Raw genomic sequence first — 22,461 nt, 5'->3', positions numbered from 1 at the left:
ACATCTATATAGTATGTATATAAAAACCTGCTCAGATGCAAATGGAACGTTACGTGAAAATTTCAGAGCAATCGGTGAAGAACTTTCGGAGATTAGCGATTTTTGAACAAACATTTGCATTTTTATTTATATAGATTTCGGAAGTATCATCACATGTTGGAGTGAAGTAGCCAGTGGTGTAAACTCTGTGAACTATTGAAGAGGCTTATTTATTATACTTATAGACTGAAAGAGATGCCAGTGTTGGTGTTGCCAGGAGTGTTGCCATATCAGCGGATTTGAAGGATATTTTCACCTATGGCCAGTGTAGACTATTAACAAGTAAACTCATTGATTTTACTAGTGTGTTCACCTTCTCACAGTCATTCTCTTTGATTGTGTTATTTCGAGAGAGAGAGTTACTGTACACCGCCCATTGTTGTGAAGGTACAGGACTGGGGATATAAACCAACCACTGAGATTAGAGTATTAGAGATGAGCGGACCGGTTGGCGACCTTACACTGTTTATATTGGACGGCTCGAACGGAGCTTCAGTGTCTCTGAACACGCCTGCAAGGAGGCTATGGAGGATTGAGTTACTTCACTTGCTACTGGTGTAAGGTGGGGTTCAGGAAGGAACCCTACCCTGTAGTGGACTAAGGTGCTCCCCAGGGTGATCAGTGGCACCCCTGGTCTGGGGAAACTAAGACCCGTGATACCTGGTAGATAGTGTGGTGTAGTCTACGATGTCCTGGTAGATAGTGTGTTGTGGTCTACAATGTCCTGATAGATAGTGTGCTGTGGTCTACAATGTCCTGATAGATAGTGTGCTGTGGTCTACGATGTCTTGGTAGATAGTGTGCTATGATCTACGATGTCCGGGAAGATAGTGCTGTGTGGTCTACGACGTCGTAATGGAGACTGCGGTGAGCTCTACCACGTCTAAATGGAAGGACACTCTCCCATCTGGATGGTGTCGGGTCTCATCTGGATGGTGTCGGGTCCCATCTGGATGGTGTCGGGTCTCATCTGGATGGTGTCGGGTCTCATCTGGATGGTGTCGGGTCCCATCTGGATGGTGTCGGGTCTCATCTGGATGGTGTCGGGGCCTATCTGGATGGCGTCGGGTCCCATCTGGATGGCGTCGGGTCCCATCTGGATGGCGTCGGGTCCTATCTGGATGGCGTCGGGTCCCATCTGGATGGCGTCGGGTCCCATCTGGATGGCGTCGGGTCCTATCTGGATGGTGTCGGGTCTCATCTGGATGGTGTCGGGTCCCATCTGGATGGCGTCGGGTCCCATCTGGATGGTGTCGGGTCCCATTTGGATGGTGTCGGGTTCCATCTGGATGGTGTCGGGGCCTATCTGGATGGCGTCGGGTCCCATCTGGATGGTGTCGGGTCCCATTTGGATGGTGTCGGGTTCCATCTGGATGATGTCGGGTCCCATCTGGATGGCGTCGGGTCCCATCTGGATGGCGTCGGGTCCCATCTGGATGGCGTTGGGTCCCATCTGGATGGTGTCGGGTCCCATCTGGATGAGGTCGGGTCCCATTTGGATGCTGTCGGGGCCCGTCTGGATGGTGTTGGGGCCCATTTGGATGGTGTTGGGGCCCATCTGGATGGTGCCGGATCCCGTCTGGATGGTTTCGGAGCCTTTGTGGATGGTGACGAAGCCACTCTGTGCCATCTGGGGACTGAACGTCGGTGACTGGGAGTTGCGCCACGTTGTAGACGGCGAAGGAACATGAACGATGTCACTTGGGGAGAGAGACTGGACACAAGGCATGGAACGAGGCAGATAAAGCGGTGCAGTAATATCCTCGACAGTTCCTTCAGCTGTTGGGGAAATCGGGTGATTGGTGGAAGATGGACGATGGACGGTTTTTGATTCCTTGAAGGTTGCCGTGGCCTCAACAGGAGCAGCTTTCGATCCGCGGGGAATAGGAATTGGGATTTTCTTTGGGGTTTGCGTTTTTGGGGTCTCGGTGCGTCTCGCTCGCGTGGTCCCTTCTGCGACGGGTTGGGAATTACAGGATTGATTCTGACCAATTCTTTCTTCTTTGATCTCTTCTTCGCTACAACAGCTCTCACTATCAATATCGTATTGATTTTCCACTTGGTAATCTCTTGATTCTCCATTCATGCTATGACAGGGTGTTTGTGGCAGTGAATCACCATCTGAGGCCATGGGAGACGTCGTTGAGGTTGAGTTCAGATTCATCACAATCAGATCTTCTTCTGAACTACATCTGCTCATCTGGTTGCCACTCATAGAGTCTGTCCAGCATGGTTCAAACTCTTCGTTCAGTTCCTCTTCGTCATCTGATGTACATATGTCTGTTAGATCCACCTTAAATGTATCCTGCTCTTCAATACTTCTCACCATTGTCCGATTATCCGTCATAATGGCGACTGTTTCACCAATCCGCTTCACTAAATTAGATTCTTCAGGATTTCTTTCCACAATTACAGCTGGCCTCTTTGGCACGGCTCCAGAAGAAGATGGAAACTTTCCTATGTTGCAATTCTCTGTTTTGTTCTTTTCCCATTCTGTTGGACCCTGATACCTCGAATCCCACATCTCTATAGACTCAGCCTCTTCCTTTTTCAATGGAGGTAATGATTTGTTATCACTGAGGTCTAAAGAATGCATCTCCTCATTAGCAAGGTTCTGGTAGGGAATGTTGGGAGGAAGAGCATAGTCAATACTCTCGTTCCAGTCATCAGAGTCCTGTAAATGCAGCTTCGGACGAATTTCCTGATTGAAAGCAGTTATAAATTTGGCCGTTGCTTCTTTCACAAGTCCTGGTTTGACTGAGGCATCACAGCCCGCGTCCCTCGGGCATCTCATACACATCAAGCTTGGCAGTCTTCCCTCAACAGATTCCTCTGAATCATGCCTCATAACCAGGTTTTCTCTGGAGAGACTAATATAAGAAGAACGAGATGGCGATGGAGTACTCAGTCGCGAAGTTGGTGATGGGCAGGGCGGAGTCTTAGAAAGCGTATTGTACAGTTGAATACGATTTCTGATGCTTGGAATAACTGATTCTTCCTCATCCATGGCATTCTGACCATCACCAACCACTGCTTTATAGGACTCCGTGGTCAAACTAATCAGCGGACGCTCCAAGTCCTCGACAGAAGAAGTATCAGAGACTTGATTTTGAGAAAAGTATATATTGAAGTCCCTCCCGTGCTCTAGAGACGGGACAGACATGTTCCTTACTGGCTTCTTTGTCTTGAGGTTACAATTGTCGCATAATGAATTTTCGCCAAGTATGTTGTCGTTTTTGTATTTTGGGCTCACACTCAGTTTTTCAACGGAGGTGGCTATTCCTCTGTTTTTGGTGTTCTCTTCAATAGCCAAATAATAATGAATCTTGGACTTGACTCCTCCAGTATGAAAGTTCTCATCCTTCGATATTTCTGGCTTGAAGTGAGCACACGAACAAGCACCGTTGCAGTTACAGTCAGATCGAAGCTTCTGAGCCTTCAACAACATGGCTTTCCTTGCTTTCACAGTTCCTCGACTGATAGTCCCGCCACTAGATGGCATTCTCTTATGCTTGGTTCTGACTGCAGAAGTTGTTGGACGCCTCATTGCTGGCTTGACCACCACAGAGACTATGTGAGACTCCTCGCCTCTAGACATTCGTTCGAATATCTCTCTTGCGGCTCTGAGTCGTTCTGTCGGCGACATATCTTGTAACTGAGCCGAATTAATATTGGTCTTTGTGGTTTCGCTTACGTGGCTGGCATCATCGCTAATAGCGGGCTCATGAGCTGGTCGGGGAGAGACGCCCTCACCCTGGCTGGCTTGCTGCATAGCCACCTCATAGGAAGGAGGCGCCGAGTCGTCGGCTTGGCCATCCTCCTTACTCTTGGTTGTACGGGACACTGACGTCTTCTTTCTCTTGCCAGCCTTCTTCACCAGCCGATTGCTCCTCCTAGTGTGCAGAGCGCTGAGGTGCTGTGGAGTGCTGGGGTGCTGCAGAGTGCTGGGGTGCTGCGGAGTGCTGGGGTGCTGGGGAGTGCTGGGGCCGGGAGCTGACACAGCTAGAGTGTCGTAGTTGTAAGATCTTTCGGAGAGGTGGTGAGAGTTGAGAGTTTGTATGGCTTGGGACGGTGGCCGCGAGGAGTTTACATCGTCAAGATGTTCCGAGAACGTCTCCGGGGCGAGGCTGACGCTGTGGCCCTGCACCGGCGCCTCCAGCAGCTCCGGCAGCGGCGTCACCGGCAACGAGGAGCGACGGACGTGTCCCAGCAGCCCCTGGGCTGGGACTGTGGTTCGAGGCTCCTCTTCACCACCGACGCCCGGCTTACTCCAGCGTCTGTCACAAATATATTTCTGACGTTACTCCGGGTTCGACGTTATTATTATGTTATGCAACATTTGAAGCCATTAAGTGTACAGATATACATTATATAATCATTCGCATTCAGTATAACATGTATTTTTAAGATAATAAGGAGGATAAATTTTATGAGGGTCTATTTCATGACTTGTAATTGCTGAAATACATTTAAATTGTTCTGAACATTTATAACTAGAGGACATTGAACAAGTGAATACTGATAAATACTGTAATATTCACCAAGATTGTTCACATTTATAACTTGAGGAATTTATAACTTGAGGAATAAGTGAAAACGTCTAAAAAACATGGAAGAACCTAATAAGTGTTATATATATTAAAAAAACATGAATGAAGTGAGACCAGATTAACCTTACTAGATTCATCATCATCATTATCAAATTCCACGCGAGGATGTAGACCAATAGCACGCATACACTCAGAGTTTACTGCACTCCTGCACCGCGTCCAGAACTGAGGTAAACTTAGTGTTAAGTCTCAACAGCTCTGACGGTGGACAGGCGCCGAGGACAACACCAAACCTGTCCATGTGTACAGGAGGTGACGTGAGGGGTAGGATGGTGACAGGTGACCTCCTTCACACACTCACCAAGCCTGTCCTCCCTCACACACTCACCAAGCCTGTCCTCCCTCACACACTCACCAAGCCTGTCTTCCCTCACACACTCACCAAGCCTGTCCTCCCTCACACACTCACCAAGCCTGACCTCCCTCACACACTCACCAAGCCTGACCTCCCTCACACACTCACCAAGCCTGACCTCCCTCACACACTCACCAAGCCTGACCTCCCTCACACACTCACCAAGCCTGACCTCCCTCACACACTCACCAAGCCTGACTATCTCTAAGCTCCAGGCAGGACAATAATACAATCATACACTCCACTAAGAAAATACAGTTCACTCAAATTAAAATATTTGCTCAAAGATATAATAAATTAAATAAATAAATCATCTCGTGGTGGGAGACGAGCCCACCACCTCACCTCTCGGGACTGAAGGAGTTTGGGTTCCAGAGGACGACCTCCAAGCCTTGCTCGAGGTCCAGGGAGGCGTGGCGTGTCCTCAGAGGTCGCTCATTAGTCGGCTGGCACTCCTGACCTTCGCTCTGATTGGCCAGTTTGGCCGGCACCCAGGCGGTCACGCCCCCAGGCCGGCGCACCAGCTGTAAACAATGGCCAAAATTTAAAAAAAAAATCAAATTCAAATGTTTATTCAGGTAAAAGTACATTCATAGATGATGAGTTATAAACATAATGTTGAATTTATAGATATAGCTAGTACATACAATACCTAAAGTCACTAATACGCGCAGCGTTTTGAGCTGAAAATCAAATGAGGCATCCAGATCAACGCTGTGTTATCCCTGTTATGTCTGGACAGAATATGGCCCAATAACATCATATCAACGCAAGATGAACCAAGGAGTAACTTTTTCTTCTACAGAGTAGGTGCAGTTTGCATGAAGGGTTTACCAAATTGATGACAGCACCAGGACAGATGTTGGGAGACGTGTGGACCTTGAGGAGGATAAGACTGTCAAAAGTGCTAGTTACGTCGTGCCGTAGATAAAGGAGCGACGACTAAAATAGAGGTGGATGGTAGAGGGAGACTTGCAGCACTGCAGGGCGGGATGTCGAGTTCATGGCGTCAGCGGATCCATGGCGTAGCGTTGTGAGCAAGACGTCTACTAATATTTTTCCAGGAACTAGTATATTGGAAAGCGCAAGTAGCACGCTTCCCAAATCATCAACATGTTAAAGGACACCCGGCCACCAGGGGGCGCCTTTGGCTAAGACATCTTATCCGGCACCCCCATAAACAAACTCCTTCGCCCGCAACACCCAGATAGTGGAAGAGCACCACGGGATCGGAAGCACCCGGGCATCCCGATAAGGGCCCAACACTGGACTCTCACAGGACACGATCTCGGCAGCCGGGACAAGGCTTTCCCTAGGCCGGGGCACCGAAGGAGGGGGTACAGCAGGGCGATGGAGGCCTGGCATCGACCCCACCACTGGGCATAGGAGCTGAAGCCCCCCCGGCGCACATCCTTCCTCAACACCACGACGAGGTCCCGATCATCAGGGCAACTCCCTACCACGGGGATCCAACAGCAGGAGACGCAAGGAGGAGCACAGATAGCGACTCAGAGTCCTGCACAGCCCCGTCATCTACGGCGGGGGACGCCAGAGCACCACATTTCCCCTCCTCCTCCCAAGGCACACCACGAAGGGGAGACACACTCCGAGCCCGCCACGAACGCTTCGAGACAGGCCGCACCACCCCACTCCCGCTAGGCCCATCCACAGGCACGGCCACCATCTTCACATCCACACGGCCACAGCCTGACTGTTCGAAGAGTCCACAGAGGCCACATCGCCCGCACTGATCACATCATCCAGGGAAACAGCCTCAGAACACCGATGTGCACGCTTCTTCAAAGGGATGAAAGCACCCGAACTACATTCGCCGACACACGGGCACTGCAGACACCTCCCCCCTGCGAAGTACCCCCTCCAAAACAGCAGAACCCGCATCCCCGGGAGCCGGGACCACATCCTCAAGAGGGGGCGGGACATGAGCCTCCACTGGGACATCCTTCACTACACACAGCGCAGGCGACGGCCAGACACCCACACACACCGGCTCAACAACCCCAGGGGCCACAGCAGTTACCAGACGTGTTACCTACGTGCATAGGCCGTAGAACGCGCCGTAACAGGTGGAACAGCAGACAGGCAATTAGGCACCTCAGGCACAGTACCCACTCCATCCTCAATACCGTTCGAACGCAACAGAGGCGGAAAATCCTCCACACGAAAAATATGCAACCTACCAGTTGACCAGATGGTTGACCAGATGCACCCTACCAGTTGACCAGATGGTTGACCAGATGCACCCTACCAGTTGACCAGATGGTTGACCAGATGCACCCTACCAGTTGACCAGATGGTTGACCAGATGCACCCTACCAGTTGACCAGATGGTTGACCAGATGCACCCTACCAGTTGACCAGATGGTTGACCAGATGCACCCTACCAGTTGACCAGATGGTTGACCAGATGCACCCTACCAGTTGACCAGATGGTTGACCAGATGCACCCTACCAGTTGACCAGATGGTTGACCAGATGCACCCTACCAGTTGACCAGATGTGGTCACGCCAGATGACCCTCGTGACCACACCAATAACAGGTGCGCAGTAGCCTCCGATACAGGCAGCGGAGTGTGTAATCCAACACAGACATAGACGACGATATATTAAACTTCAGCGACATCGTCAGAGTGCGGGAGATGTCAAGCATCCCAGCACAGTGCCCGCCAAGGATCATGTTCCAACGAACACTTAACACAGTTCCAAACCATTCCGAACAGGTGGTTAAAAGTTCGTCCAGAAATTCGAAGGGGGCACCGTGCACTGCCACATTCATCAAGGCGACACTAAGATTCACCACTCTAACAGAACTAGCGGTATCAGGATGAACACGCCCCTCACACCGCTCGAGAAACTCCTGAAGGTTGAACTTGACCACAGCACGGTTGCCCTGAAGTAGCTGGACGCCCATTAAGTTTGACAGCATCGTCCTAGTGGATGATGTAGCAAGTCCACCAGGGCGACACCAACCAACTGATGGTCCACCAGCATCATAAATGCCAGACCAGCCAACACTGTCCTCTTCACTGGAGGTCGAGAACTCCCCATGTCAAATCCAAACGTCACGCTGCCAGTGGAAAACCACCACCACCAGGCAGTGTAACCAGCAATCGCCCAACGTAAACACTAGCCAGGAGCGGAAAGACCTCAGGAGCGTCCAACCCGGCCGGTAGTCGCCACTCAACCGGAGCAACTTTTACTTAATGAGTTCTACGTCGTTTGTGAGGCTTTGCTCTGAGGATGGTTGGGGGAAGTCTTACATTAAAAGGCATATTGAATCATTGTGTTTCATTAACCTGGGCACTAGGGGACTCGATCCCCCGACCCCAGGAGCGTAAGGACAAAGTTCATGAAGGTAGTAACCCTTATGACTTTCATTGAATTATTGGTTATCGAGTGTGTACTGTGTGTACACTGTGTACAGTGTGCACACTGTGTACAGTGTACTCACCCAGTTGTACTCACCTAGTTGTGCTAATGGGGGTTGAGCTCTGGCTCTTTGGTCCTACCTCTCAACTGTCAATCAACTGGTGTACAGATTCCAGAGCCTATTGGGCTATCATATTTATATTTGAAACTGTGTATGGAGTCAGCCTCCGCCACAACACTACTTAATGCATTCCATTTGTTAACTACCCTGACACTGAAAAAATTCTTTCTAACGTCTCTGTGGCTCATCTGGGTACTAATTTTCCACCTGTGTCCCCTTGTTCGTGTTCCACCCGCGCTAAAGAGTTTGTCTTTGTCTACCCTGTCAATTCCCCTGAGAATTTTGTAGGTGGTTATCATGTCTCCCCTTACTCTTCTGTTTTCCAGGGATGTGAGGTTTAGCTCCCTTAACCTTTCCTTGTAACTCATTCCTCTCAGTTCTGGGACCAGTCTGGTGGCATACCGCTGAATCTTCTCTAACTTCGTCTTGTGTTTAACTAGGTATGGACTCCAGGCTGGAGCTGCATACTCCAGGATTGGTCTTACATAAGTGGTATACAGGGTCCTGAACGATTCCTTACACAAGTTTCTAAAGGCAGTTCTTATATTGGCCAGTCTAGCATATGCCGCTGAAATTATCCTTTTGATGTGGGCCTCTGGGGACAGGTTCAGTGTGATATCGACCCCCAGATCTTTCTCTCTATTTGACTCTTGCAGGATTTCACCTCCCATATGGTACCTTCTGCTCCCTTCGCCTAGTTTCATTACTTTACACTTTCCTGAGTTGAACTTTAGCAGCCATTTTCTAGACCATTCCTCCAGTTTGTCCAGGTCATCCTGTAGTCTCTGTCTATCTTCATCTGTATTGATTCTTCTCATAGTGTGTACAGTGTGTACAGTGTACAGTGTACAGTGTACAGTGTGTACAGTGTGTAAAGTGTACAGTGTACAGTGTACAGTGTGTACAGTGTACAGTGTGTAAAGTGTACAGTGTACAGTGTGTACAGTGTACAGTGTACAGTGTGTACAGTGTACAGTGTGTAAAGTGTACAGTGTGTAAAGTGTACAGTGTACAGTGTGTACAGTGTACAGTGTGTACAGTGTACAGTGTGTACAGTGTACAGTGTGTACAGTGTACAGTGTGTAAAGTGTACAGTGTACAGTGTGTATAGTGTACAGTGTGTACAGTGTACAGTGTACAGTGTACAGTGTGTACAGTGTACAGTATGTATAGTGTACAGTGTACAGTGTGTACAGTGTACAGTGTATACAGTGTACAGTGTGTACAGTGTGTACAGTGTACAGTGTGTACAGTGTACAGTGTACAGTGTACAGTGTACAGTGTGTACAGTGTACAGTGTGTACAGTGTACAGTGTGTACAGTGTACACTGTACAGTGTACAGTGTACAGTGTACAGTGTACAGTGTGTACAGTGTACAGTGTGTACAGTGTACAGTGTGTACAGTGTACAGTGTACAGTGAGAAAAAACCTTCACATGTAGCTAAAGGTTCAATACTGGTGGAGTTTTTCTTTTATTTCGATTTCACACATGCTAATAAATATTTTGGATTCTTGTTTATATCTTGAATACCTGTCCAGGGAGGGTAGGTCTACCTGTCCAGGGAGGGTAGGTCTACCTGTCCAGGGAGAGCAGGTCTACCTGTCCAGGGAGGGTAGGTCTACCTGTCCAGGGAGGGTAGGTCTACCTGTCCAGGGAGGGTAGGTCTACCTGTCCAGGGAGGGTAGGTCTACCTGTCCAGGGAGAGCAGGTCTACCTGTCCAGGGAGGGTAGGTCTACCTGTCCAGGGAGGGTAGGTCTACCTGTCCAGGGAGGGTAGGTCTACCTGTCCAGGGAGGGTAGGTCTACCTGTCCAGGGAGAGCAGGTCTACCTGTCCAGGGAGGGTAGGTCTACCTGTCCAGGGAGGGTAGGTCTACCTGTCCAGGGAGAGCAGGTCTACCTGTCCAGGGAGGGTAGGTCTACCTGTCCAGGGAGGGTAGGTCTACCTGTCCAGGGAGGGTAGGTCTACCTGTCCAGGGAGAGCAGGTCTACCTGTCCAGGGAGGGTAGGTCTACCTGTCCAGGGAGGGTAGGTCTACCTGTCCAGGGAGGGCAGGTCTACCTGTCCAGGGAGGGCAGGTCTACCTGTCCAGGGAGGGCAGGTCTACCTGTCCAGGGAGGGTAGGTCTACCTGTCCAGGGAGGGCAGGTCTACCTGTCCAGGGAGGGCAGGTCTACCTGTCCAGGGAGGGTAGGTCTACCTGACCAGGGAGGGCAGGTCTACCTGTCCAGGGAGGGCAGGTCTACCTGTCCAGGGAGGGTAGGTCTACCTGTCCAGGGAGGGCAGGTCTACCTGTCCAGGGAGGGCAGGTCTACCTGTCCAGGGAGGGTAGGTCTACCTGTCCAGGGAGGGCAGGTCTACCTGTCCAGGGAGGGCAGGTCTACCTGTCCAGGGAGGGCAGGTCTACCTGTCCAGGGAGGGTAGGTCTACCTGTCCAGGGAGGGCAGGTCTACCTGTCCAGGGAGAGCAGGTCTACCTGTCCAGGGAGAGCAGGTCTACCTGTCCAGGGAGGGTAGGTCTACCTGTCCAGGGAGGGTAGGTCTACCTGTCCAGGGAGGGCAGGTCTACCTGTCCAGGGAGGGCAGGTCTACCTGTCCAGGGAGGGTAGGTCTACCTGTCCAGGGAGGGGCAGGTCTACCTGTCCAGGGAGGATAGGTCTACCTGTCCAGGGAGGGTAGGTCTACCTGTCCAGGGAGGGCAGATCTACCTGTCCAGGGAGGGCAGGTCTACCTGTCCAGGGAGGGTAGGTCTACCTGTCCAGGGAGGGGCAGGTCTACCTGTCCAGGGAGGGTAGGTCTACCTGTCCAGGGAGGGTAGGTCTACCTGTCCAGGGAGGCTTGGTCTACCTGTCCAGGGAGGCTTGGTCTACCTGTCCAGGGAGGGTAGGTCTACCTGTCCAGGGAGGGTAGGTCTACCTGTCCAGGGAGGGGCAGGTCTACCTGTCCAGGGAGGGTAGGTCTACCTGTCCAGGGAGGGTAGGTCTACCTGTCCAGGGAGGGGCAGGTCTTCCTGTCCAGGGAGGGTAGGTCTACCTGTCCAGGGAGGGTAGGTCTACCTGTCCAGGGAGGGTAGGTCTACCTGTCCAGGGAGAGTAGGTCTACCTGTCCAGGGAGGGGCAGGTCTTCCTGTCCAGGGAGGGTAGGTCTACCTGTCCAGGGAGGGTAGGTCTACCAGTCCAGGGAGGGTAGGTCTACCTGTCCAGGGAGGGTAGGTCTACCTGTCCAGGGAGGGTAGGTCTTCCTGTCCAGGGAGGGGCAGGTCTTCCTGTCCAGGGAGTGTAGGTCTACCTGTCCAGGGAGGGCAGGTCTTCCTGTCCAGGGAGGGCAGGTCTACCTGTCCAGGGAGGGTAGGTCTACCTGTCCAGGGAGGGTAGGTCTACCTGTCCAGGGAGGCTTGGTCTACCTGTCCAGGGAGGGTAGGTCTACCTGTCCAGGGAGGGTAGGTCTACCTGTCCAGGGAGGGGCAGGTCTTCCTGTCCAGGGAGGGTAGGTCTACCTGTCCAGGGAGGCTTGGTCTACCTGTCCAGGGAGGCTAGGTCCACCTGTCCAGGGAGGGTAGGTCTACCTGTCCAGGGAGGGTAGGACTACCTGTCCAGGGAGGGTAGGTCTACCTGTCCAGGGAGGGTAGGTCTACCTGTCCAGGGAGGGCAGGTCTACCTGTCCAGGGAGGGTAGGTCTACCTGTCCAGGGAGGGTAGGTCTACCTGTCCAGGGAGGCTTGGTCTTCCTGTCCAGGGAGGGCAGGTCTACCTGTCCAGGGAGGGCAGGTCTACCTGTCCAGGGAGGCTTGGTCTACCTGTCCAGGGAGGGTAGGTCTACCTGTCCAGGGAGGCTTGGTCTACCTGTCCAGGGAGGGTAGGTCTTCCTGTCCAGGGAGGCTAGGTCTTCCTGTCCAGGGAGGGCAGGTCTACCTGTCCAGGGAGGGCAGGTCTACCTGTCCAGGGAGGCTAGGTCTTCCTGTCCAGGGAGGGTAGGTCTACCTGTGCAGGGAGGCTAGGTCTACCTGACCAGGGAGGGGCAGGTCTTCCTGTCCAGGGAGGGTAGGTCTACCTGTCCAGGGAGGGTAGGTCTACCTGTCCAGGGAGGGCAGGTCTACCTGTCCAGGGAGGGTAGGTCTACCTGTCCAGGGAGGGTAGGTCTACCTGTCCAGGGAGGCTTGGTCTTCCTGTCCAGGGAGGGCAGGTCTACCTGTCCAGGGAGGGCAGGTCTACCTGTCCAGGGAGGCTTGGTCTACCTGTCCAGGGAGGGTAGGTCTACCTGTCCAGGGAGGCTTGGTCTACCTGTCCAGGGAGGGTAGGTCTTCCTGTCCAGGGAGGCTAGGTCTTCCTGTCCAGGGAGGGCAGGTCTACCTGTCCAGGGAGGGCAGGTCTACCTGTCCAGGGAGGCTAGGTCTTCCTGTCCAGGGAGGGTAGGTCTACCTGTCCAGGGAGGCTAGGTCTACCTGACCAGGGAGGGGCAGGTCTTCCTGTCCAGGGAGGGTAGGTCTACCTGTCCAGGGAGGGTAGGTCTACCTGTCAAGGGAGGGTAGGTCTACCTGTCCAGGGAGGCTAGGTCTACCTGACCAGGGAGGGGCAGGTCTTCCTGTCCAGGGAGGGTAGGTCTACCTGTCCAGGGAGGGCAGGTCTACCTGACCAGGGAGGCTATACACATATACCTGTCCATGATTATATTCAAGAATACGAGTGAGGTCAATGAGTGACCTTGAGGTTGTTGCCAGAGAGGATGACCTTGATGACCTCGTCGTAGTCTGGAGGAGGCTCGTAGAGGGGCGGGTCGTCGGCGGCGGCGTCGATGACCTCCACCCCGTCAGAGAGCCCGCCGGGGGAGCCGCCAGAGGTACCTGAGAAAGTCAGGTTTATATATAAGGACCTGTAGCACAGTGGTCTACTTTCTCAGGTTACAGCCTATAAGTGTGGGAAATTTTCCATCAAACTTATATCATAACATGTGTGAGTCACATGGGGCAAGGCATAGGTGTTTAAAGTAGAAGCAAAGCTCTCTCGAGACAGAGAGAATGTCAGGTCAGCATATTTCGACCATTTTGTGATCTACACATCCCAGGAAAGTCTCCATAAATGAATCCATATCAGGATCTGTAATTACATCGAAAAGCTCTAGGTATATCAATATAATTTTCCCAAAATAAATGCATATACTTAATAAATAATTGTTTAGCTAAATACATTTGGTTAACGTTTGTATAAATAGATAATTAAAAAAGAGCAGGGCAACCTATGCCCACCTTGGGGTGGATCGCATCAGTGTCTAGACGCTGTACGACAAAGGTAAACATTACTCCTCCACCATGAAGATTCATCGCCCCTAAATCAACACAACAACACCATGAAGATATTCCAGAAAGCTGGTTCAACCTTGACGCCGAGCGGACGTCTGGACTCCTCCTCCGCCTGGGAGCCGCCTGTTCACGTCTTGTTTTCGCGTTTTGGCTTTGCTACTTCCGTTTGGCATCCCTTTTCAGCGGTCCGATTGTACGACGCCTGGCGCACATTTCGCCTTGGGTCACAGGATTGTTGATAGATTTTTTTTGACGTGTTCTGGCTGGTTCTCCCGGCGGGGTGACGGTGTTCGGGGGCCGCTTGACCGAGAGGTGCCGGGGATTGGCGGGTCTTGGTGGGCTCCTGGTGTGCCCTCAGCCGTGGTGGGCGGCCGGCTTCTGCTCCGCCGGAGGACATTGGATGACTTTTTTGCGTTTTAGTTGGGGCCGAGTTTTGGTTTTGCTACCTGGTGTTCTCTGTGTGGAGCGGGGCAGGTGCTTCTCACCCTGAGGGACTCCTGGGGCTCCATAATCATCTGTCTGACGGTGCGTTTATTTGCCGTATGGCATGTTAGTTTCTCGTGATTGGCGTCACTCGTTTTGCGATTTGGCTTGGCGTTTCGCCTTTCCTGGCTTCGCCATTCACCCCTAACGGGTACGCCGGGGCGCATCCGATCCCACGATCGTCGTCGCCCCTGAATCAACAACAACAACAACATATTCCAGAAAGTTCATCCTGCTTTATTGCAGCGTTTGACATCCGTGGTCGTGATTGGTGGTGTAAACTGCATGTACAATGTCCATAAACAGCAAGACACTCGATTTTAAGTGTTTTGAGTGGATGTCTTAACAAGAATGAGTGTGAGAGGAATGTGTGGACAGCGACGCCACAGCTGCGATGCCTCAACCCTCCCACACACAAGTAAACATTACTCCGCTGTCATGAAGACACACTCCACCATGTTCGTTTAACATCCGTTGAACTGACTGTACGTGCACTTGACACCACCAATGTGCATAAATAGTAAAACACACTATTTAACAGCTATGCTGCTCGCCCTCCAAATACGGCACCTCCCCCCCCCCCCCCCCTCCCTTTCTGTGCGTGGGGAAATAATTTCTTGAGATTTTTTCTTTTTTGTGTTAAAAACACTTCCCTGATTACAGAAATGTAAAAAATAAACTCAAATTTGTACTTATTTTGGCTGCAATGGGGTCTGGAAAATGGTGCGTGACGTCATCAATTGCTGGTCGGCCGTGGTGTGGACTCCAGGAGCAGTCGCGCGCCAGATGCGCGAGTTGCCACAAATATATTTTTGTTCATTTTTTGCGCACAGTTCCAAGTACATTTGTTTTGTTTTTTCTTGCCAATCCAATGTATAATGGACACGTGTACTATATTATGGCAGTAGAACCTCCGTCCTGTCCGAAGACACTGTGTTACGTGCATCATTGTACACATATCTTGCACATATTTCCAATGTATCATGCTCATATATGTATATTTACAAAATATTTACACACTGTATAGTATCACACACTATATACATACACCATGAACACACTCAGAACTCCGCGAGTGTGTGATATGCTGCGAAACAGCCAACGGGGCAGAGTGGCACCTTGCACTCCATGCATCAGGTGCTGATGCATCTTCGCTTCTGTTCTCTATGAGTACTGTTCTTGCAGACAACACAGGCATGCAGGCGATGAGTCACAATAACGTGGCTGAAGTATGTTGACCAGACCACACACTAGAAATTGAAGGGACGACGACGTTTCGGTCCGTCCTGGACCATTTCTCAAGTCGATCGACTTGAGAATGGTCCAGGACGGACCGAAACGTCGTCGTCCCTTCAATTTCTAGTGTGTGGTCTGGTCAACACAGGCATATTTACCCTTTTCCCATGATGCTGTGCCTGGCATATAGAGCATGTGGGCACCGAACATCTCGTTACCTCCTCAGTCTGTCTGGAACTGCGTTTGGCATTATTGCTGGCAGCACACGCTGTGCACCAGAGCCCTCCTTGCCATACTTTACGGCCAGTTGTGACACACCAGCAACACTTAATACCTGTATTGGGGGCTCCTGCCTGACTTTACCAGGTACATATTGAAACAGTTGAGTACTGCAACATCTTCTTGAGGTTATCTTGAGATGATATCGGGGCTTTAGTGTCCCCGCGGCCCGGTCCTCGACCAGGCCTCCACCCCCAGGAAGCAGCCCGTGACAGCTGACTTAACTCCCAGGTACCTATTTACTGCTAGGTAACAGGGGCATTCAGGGTGAAAGAAACTTTGCCCATTTGTTTCTGCCTCGTGCGGGAATCGAACCCGCGCCACAGAATTACGAGTCCTGCGCGCTATCCACCAGGCTACGAGGCCCCCCGTAGCCTGAACACCTGAACACCTCAACATCAATGAGGTGGAAAAATAACTTTTTCATCCACTTCACAGACTTACACACTCACTCGACGGCACAGAGCATCATGTCACCTTTATCTACTAGACGCATGTTGACGTTGTAGTCTAGACACAATCGGGTTTATATATTGGGAAGTGTGTTTGAAAGTGCACTTTGCCACTGTACAACATGGCACCGGTGTGAATTGTCATCCGCATATTCACCTCGCGTCTGTGCTTCCACCGCACTGACAGGATATTGTCACACTTGAGCAGCTGGCAGTCACCCACTGCTATACCTATGCTCCAAACACTGGCATTTCCTTCCTGTGGGCCTTCACAGTGCCACATGCGCCGGTGTTGTGGTCAAGGAAGTATCTGGTCAACACGGGGCTGGTATAGTAGTTGTCAGTGAACAGTATATGCTCCTTGTTCAGCAACAGTTCCATGAGGGTTTTGACGACACTGCCGGAGAACCCGTGTTCGTCGTGAGCTGGTATGTCGACGTATGTACAGGAATACAGTATCATGTCCAAGACCATACTAGTCTCACAGTCGCACAGCACGAAAAACTTTAGTCAAAATCAGTGGCGCTTTGATGGGATGTACTGCCTGAACGCCAGTCGCCCCTTGAACAGTATTAGCGTTTCGTCAATCACCACATTCTGTCTTGGTACAAAATAGTCAGAAAACTCTCATGTCACTGAAAACCTTCGGTACCTTCCAAAGTCTGTCGTGTCCGTCCTCATTTGCATTATTTTCAAAATGCAGGCACCTGAGAAGTAAGAGGAACCTATAACGCGACACGTACCTGTTGAACACGGGGGGATGGAACGAGGCTGTCTGCTCCTATAACCCTAACGTGACATGTACCTGTTGAACACTGGGGGATGGAACGAGGCTGTCTGCTCCAATAACCCTAACGTGACACGTACCTGTTGAACACTGGGGGATGGAAAGAGGCTGTCTGCTCCAATAACCCTAACGCGACACGTACCTGTTGAACACTGGGGGATGGAACAAGGCTGTCTGCTCCAATAACCCTAGTTGACGTGTTTCACAGAGTGTTTCATCATCATCGGTCGGCCGAGCGGACAGCACGCTGGACTTGTGATCCTGTGGTCCCGGGTTCGATCGCGGGCGCCGGTGAGAAACAATGGGCAGAGTTTCTTTCACCCTATGCCCCTGTTACCTAGCAGTAAAATAGGTACCTGGGTGTTAGTCAGCTGTCACGGGCTGCTTCCTAGGGGTGGAGGCCTGGTCGAGGACCGGGCCGCGGGGACACTAAACCCCGAAATCATCTCAAGATAACCTCAAGATCATGCTCAGTGCGAGAAACATGTACATTTCGTCAATTGTGGTGTTCTTCCATCGTGTCAGGCGAGAGGCAGGTAAGTTGCCGGCGTCTATGAGGCTGTGAGCGTATCTGTTTGTCTCAGTTACAAGATGGGTCATGGATTCATTATCAAAATACGCCAAGAAATAGTCTATTTCAGCCATATCTTCACCAGTATAGGGGAATAATGGTGTCACACCAACATCGCTATCATCAAAAGTTGGTATTTGTGGAACAAATGTGGCACAGTCCTCCCACACAAGTACACCCGGGGGTATGGTTTTGGCGCCAACACCACCACGAGCGCCAAACACACGGCTCTGTCGTTTGGTGCTGGAGATGAGTGTGGGTGTGGTAGGAGATAAGGTTGATCTGTGTATCATGGGCCTACCACGAACACCTGATGTAGATGGGCCACTGTCGTCATTGTCCTCTAGCTACATGACACGCTGCCACTTGCTGTGACGTGTTCCTGGGGCAGCAAAACCCTTCCTAGTAACACCCTCGCTGCTCGTACTCGGGTCGTCAACACTACTTGTATCGGAGCCTATGTCGCTGAAGCCCGAGAATGATTCATCGCAAGTACTATCACTGAATAAACTTGCATCCGGGGACACACATGGTGGTGGTGACTCTAACGGTGTTGACCCAGGGCGGCGAGGCAGGCTGGGCGAGGTGGTGTACTGTACACACTTGCGATATCATCCACCGCAGTCTCTCACTCACTCGTATCAGACCTCTGTGTAAGGTTTATTTGTATTTGTATTTTAAGACCTTTGGATCATAGTTTAAGGCATCATCCATAGCACCATCATCATCATCATACAAAATGTCACGTATTTCCTCCTCAGAGAGTCGTTTTCCATGAGTGACGCAGACCGTGGAGCGGGAGCTCGTAGACGATGCGTCAGACATGGTTGCTTCTTTGAAACTGAGGCTCCCCACGGCCGTGGGGCATACTGAGATTTTTTTCAAGATGGCAGACATTCACTGGGGCCCCCAGGCATCCATTTTGTACCCCGCATCACCGCTCGCCAATTTTGAATGGTACGCTAAAAATACAAGATCCCGGAGGCGTGTTGCGCACCCCCCCCCCCCACTCCAACGCCTGCAGGCGCGTTGCGCACCCCCCGTCAAGTGCCTGCAGGCGCATCGCGCAGCTTAGGGGTTAAAGTGTTTTGATTATGTGTCTTGCCAGAAAACCAATGAGAGGAATGTGTGGACAGCGACGCCACAGCTGCGACGTCTCACACCCTCGCACTAACAAGAAAATATCACTCCGCCTCACCAGGACTCTCAACGAGGTTCAAGATGCTTAGTTTCCGTCGTTTAACATCCGTGGACATGGATGGTGGTGTCAGTTGCACGTACAAAGTGCATAACAAGTAAGACACTCTGTTTAAAGTGTTATAAGTGTCTTGCCACAGTGAGGAGTTTGAGGACAGCAACACCACAGCAGCATCGCCTTCCCTCCCTCATAAAGTGAGGACCCAGGACAGTGATGCCACAGCAGGTGTCCCTTCACTCCCTCACACACAGAGTAAACAATACTCTGCCACAACAGCGAGACACTCTATTTAAAGTGTTTAAGAGTGTCTTAATATAAACTGTGAGTGAAGTGTGAACAACGCCTGAAGTCAGAAGGTGTTGGAGTCAACACCGCCATTCCAACATCAGTAGTGAACAACACTACAAGCTCAGGCCCTACATGCGGGCTAAATCTGTGTACTAGAAGACTGAGCTCAGTACCTGCATCTTAATAAAATAAGGGAGGTTGGTGGTGCTGTAACAAGAGTAATTGGATCCAATTCTATGTGTCACTAACCCTCGGGGGGCCTCGTAGCCTGGTGGATAGCGCGCAGGACTCGTAATTCTGTGGCGCGGGTTCGATTCCCGCACGAGGCAAAAACAAATGGGCAAAGTTTCTTTCACCCTGAATGCCCCTGTTACCTAGCAGTAAATAGGTACCTGGGAGTTAGTCAGCTGTCACGGGCTGCTTCCTGGGGGTGGAGGCCTGGTCGAGGACCGGGCCGCGGGGACACTAAAGCCCCGAAATCATCTCAAGATAACCTCAAGATAACCCCAGTGTATCACAGGTGTTGCTACACTACGGGCCTACAAGCTAATCTCAGTAAGTAAATCACATACCACTAAATTAAAACATATTAACTAGGTTAATCAATGCTTAACAAATATTTGATATATTGCAATTGCTTAACTACAAATTAAAGTATACATTGGTCAAAATATAGATTCATATCATTACATAATCTTGCCATTGTTTATAATAATTCATATGCGGCAAGATGCCTGATTAAAAGGATAGGCTACAATCATTTGTGATTGTGAGCTCACTGTACTATACATATTCCTTTTTACCAAATGGTAAGTGGAGATTGTTCCATTTTCAAGTAGTCGATGAAAGCAACCCCATTTCTGTTGGATCACTCTGAAAACAGCGCCAATTACGGAACACAGAATACATACAGTTCACTACCCCATGAAGAAAATTGTGTTACTAGCCACAATTCCTAGTGGCTAGTTCCTTTTTTTAGGGAGTCAAAAAGTTAAAAAAAAATCCCAAAATAGGGACCCTTATAGAGCCTATATATAGAGATTTGTCTAAATTTGATTTGCTTATAATTGACTAAGTTAGATTTGCTTACAGTTAAGTTTTTTTAAGTTAGACCAAATTAGGTTAGCCTATTTTAAGCTTGGCTAAGTTTTGTTTGATAAAGTTGGTTTGCTTAACTTAGCTTTGCTTAAATTAAGAAAGGTTGGCCTTAATTAGGTTAAGCTAGGATTGTTTATATTTGATTAAGTTAGGTTTGATTAAGTTAGGTTTGATTAAGTTAGGTTTGATTAAGTTAGGTTTGATTAAGTTAGGTTTGCTTAAATTAGGTTAAATATGGTTGTCTTAAGCAAACCTAACTTCACCTAATTAAAGTTAGGGGTTTGCTTATGTTACATTTGCCTACAGGGGGTTATATTAGATTTGTCTGATGTATGTAAGTTAGATATGGTTAAAAAAGGATAAGTTAGTTTGTTAGATTGTCTTAAATAAGGTTCGCTTAAGAAATGTTTACTCTTTCTGAGGGTAGGTTAAAATTGGCTTAATTCAGATATCTTAAGTTTCCTTAAGTTTGGTTAAATTACGTTTAAGTTAGATTTCCTAAAGTTAAGTTTACTTATTTTACATTAATTATGTTAAACAACGTGTAAATCAGGTAGTGTTTAGAGATCGTAGCAGCACACCAATAACGAAACATTTACATCAAAAAGATGGTTGCCTGGTTAAGTCAAATGCATTGGTTAGAGAAAACCGGAGGGGACTCACCTCTGCGGTTAACCGCTGTGCGCCGCTCCCTCTGCAGAGTCCTGTGGTCCTGCAGCCCGCTCCTGAACATATGGGAAATGAGCCCAAACGTTACCATCACCAGAACTGTGGGAGAGACGGAGTGTGGGTGACAGCTGGGAGGGCTGGGTGAGGGTAATGACATTAATTAGAGTCATGTGTCATCCACACTCGTGTGAGGCCCAGGCTCTATCGACTGGGCTATTGAGTAGTCTTAATAGGAAAAGATTCCTTAAGCAGGTACTGATGTCAAGTGATCTATGCTCTAATATATATATACACAGTCTTCTTGTTCAGCTCCTCAGGCAAGGTTACATATATATATTATATGTATATATTACATATATCTATTACATATATATATATATATATTATGTCAACGGTGACCAGCACCACTCATGGACACTCCCCCAGCACCACTCATGGACACTCCCCCAGCACCACTCACAGACACTCCCCCAGCACCACTCACAGACACTCCCCCAGCACCACTCACAGACACTCCCCCAGCACCACTCACAGACACTCCCCCAGCACCACTCTCAGACACTCCCCCAGCACCACTCTCAGACACTCCCACAGTACCACTCACAGACACTCCCCCAGCACCACTCACAGACACTCCCCCAGCACCACTCACAGACACTCCCCCAGCACCACTCACAGACACACCCCCAGCACCACCCAGACACTCCCCCAGCTCCACTCTCAGACACTCCCCCAGCACCACTCTCAGACACTCCCCCAGCACCACTCATGGACACTCCCCCAGCACCACTCATGGACACTCCCCCAGCACCACTCACAGACACTCCCCCAGCACCACACAGACACTCCCCCAGCACCACTCAGACACTCCCCCAGCACCACTCATGGACACTACACCAGCACCACTCTCAGACACTACCCCAGCACCACTCTCAGACACTACCCCAGCACCACTCTCAGACACTCCCCCAGCACCACTCATGGACACTACCCCAGCACCACTCTCAGACACTCCCCCAGCACCACTCTCAGACACTCCCCCAGCACCACTCATGGACACTCCCCCAGCACCACTCATGGACACTACCCCAGCACCACTCTCAGACACTCCCCCAGCACCACTCTCAGACACTCCCCCAGCACCACTCACAGACACTCCCCCAGCACCACTCTCAGACACTCCCCCAGCACCACTCTCAGACACTCCCCCAGCACCACTCTCAGACACTCCCCCAGCACCACTCTCAGACACTCCCCCAGCACCACTCTCAGACACTCCCCCAGCACCACTCATGGACACTCCCCCAGCACCACTCTCAGACACTCCCCCAGCACCACTCACAGACACTCCCCCAGCACCACTCTCAGACACTCCCCCAGCACCACTCTCAGACACTCCCCCAGCACCACTCACAGACACTACCCCAGCACCACTCTCAGACACTCCCCCAGCACCACTCTCAGACACTCCCCCAGCACCACTCACAGACACTCCCCCAGCACCACTCTCAGACACTCCCCCAGCACCACTCTCAGACACTCCCCCAGCACCACTCTCAGACACTCCCCCAGCACCACTCTCAGACACTCCCCCA

At 50.7% G+C, this 22,461-nt stretch overlaps 1 protein-coding gene across 1 annotated transcript in view; it reads right to left on the bottom strand.

Annotated features, from left to right (window-relative positions):
* Window positions 1-922: 922 nt before the first annotated feature.
* Window positions 923-22,461, bottom strand: part of Culd (CUB and LDLa domain) — a 109,244-nt gene continuing 87,705 nt past the window's right edge. The window contains exons 14-17 of the mRNA XM_069321177.1: window positions 20,861-20,965; window positions 13,210-13,349; window positions 5,350-5,528; window positions 923-4,316 (exon numbers count right to left, since the gene is read on the bottom strand). Coding sequence (XP_069177278.1) covers window positions 923-4,316; window positions 5,350-5,528; window positions 13,210-13,349; window positions 20,861-20,965 — 3,818 coding nt within the window. The remainder of the gene's footprint in view (window positions 4,317-5,349; window positions 5,529-13,209; window positions 13,350-20,860; window positions 20,966-22,461) is intronic.

The sequence above is a fragment of the Procambarus clarkii genome, chromosome 1 (assembly GCF_040958095.1).
Source record: "Procambarus clarkii isolate CNS0578487 chromosome 1, FALCON_Pclarkii_2.0, whole genome shotgun sequence".
In the NCBI taxonomy this organism is placed as follows: Eukaryota; Metazoa; Arthropoda; class Malacostraca; order Decapoda; family Cambaridae; genus Procambarus; species Procambarus clarkii.
Note: the sequence above shows the minus strand (reverse complement) of the source record. Positions and strands in the feature narration are given on the sequence as shown.